This window comes from Cervus canadensis, chromosome 25, assembly GCF_019320065.1.
Source record: "Cervus canadensis isolate Bull #8, Minnesota chromosome 25, ASM1932006v1, whole genome shotgun sequence".
NCBI classification, from domain to species: Eukaryota; Metazoa; Chordata; class Mammalia; order Artiodactyla; family Cervidae; genus Cervus; species Cervus canadensis.
The window spans coordinates 24,188,666-24,189,797 of NC_057410.1; the positions used below are offsets into that span (position 1 = coordinate 24,188,666).

Genomic DNA, 1,132 nt, shown 5'->3' on the forward strand with positions numbered 1-1,132 from the left:
TTAGACACATATTTGCTGCTTTAGTATCCTCTGCAGAGCTGCCTTCACCTCCTGGTTCTTAAAGCTGTAAATGAGGGGGTTTACCAAGGATGTGATCACACCATACTGTATGGAGACAACTCGCTCCAGGACTGATCCTGAAGAGGGGCTGATGTACCTGAATAGAGCCATCCCATAGAATAAGAGCACCATGGTGAGGTGGGAGGAGCAAGTGGAGAAGGCTTTGACTCGGCCTTTAGAGGAGATACTTAGAATGGCAAGAATAATTTTAGAGTAAGAGAAGAGGATCAGGAGAAGTGTCACAAGTCCTAGAAATGCAGCAGATCCAGTCAGCAGGATGGTGTTAGGTGTGGTATCACTGCAGGAGAGAGGGAAGAGTGAAGGCAGTTCACAACTGAAGTGGGAGATGATATTGGGACCACAGAACTGTAAGCTCTGGGCACAAAGATTATTCACTAGTGAGTTCAGAAACCCCATCAGCCATGCTGCACTGGCCATTGCGGTGCACAGAGGTCCATTCATGATCACAGTGTAGAGCAGAGGGTGACAGATGGCAGCATAGCGGTCATAGGCCATAGCAGAGAGCAGGCAGCCCTCAGTGCCTCCAGAAAATATGAAAAAGAAACTCTGGGTGATGCATCCCCACACTGAAATGGTTTTCTTCTGAGACAGGAAATTCTGCAGCATCTTGGGCACAGTGACTGAAGAGTAGCATATGTCTAGGAAAGACAAATGACCAAGGAAGAAGTACATGGGCGTGTGCAGGTGAGGATCAGCCCTGATCACCAGGATCATCATCAGGTTCCCCATCAGGGTCAGGAGGTAAATCCCCAAGAAGAGAACAAAGAGCATGGTCTGGATATCTGGGTCAGTAGACAACCCTAGCATTACAAATTCATCAATAATGCTGAGATTTTTCATGGTTTCTTAGATAGTCCATCCCTAAAGAGAAAGAAAGTTTACTCATTTGGTGGGATAATAATCTGAGTCATTCACCGGGTATAGAATTTTTTAACCTATAAAAGATCCACTTTTTAGCTTAAGTCAGAAAGTGAAGCTGAGAGTAAATAAGTATCTGACTATCCTATTACCCTATTAAATACTGCAACTTTTCTTCTGCTGCCTCTAAGTA

At 44.9% G+C, this 1,132-nt stretch overlaps 1 protein-coding gene across 1 annotated transcript; it reads right to left on the reverse strand.

Moving 5' to 3' along the window:
* On the reverse strand, positions 1 to 921 carry LOC122427567 (olfactory receptor 8S1-like). Its single transcript, XM_043447129.1, has one exon. It carries the CDS (start codon positions 919 to 921, stop codon positions 1 to 3), a length of 921 nt encoding a protein of 306 aa, XP_043303064.1.
* Positions 922 to 1,132: the final 211 nt, after the last annotated feature.

Coding starts and splice junctions, on each gene's coding strand:
- LOC122427567 (XM_043447129.1), bottom strand. CDS start 921: ATGAAAAATCTCAGCATTATTGATGAATTTGTAATGCTAGGGTTGTCT.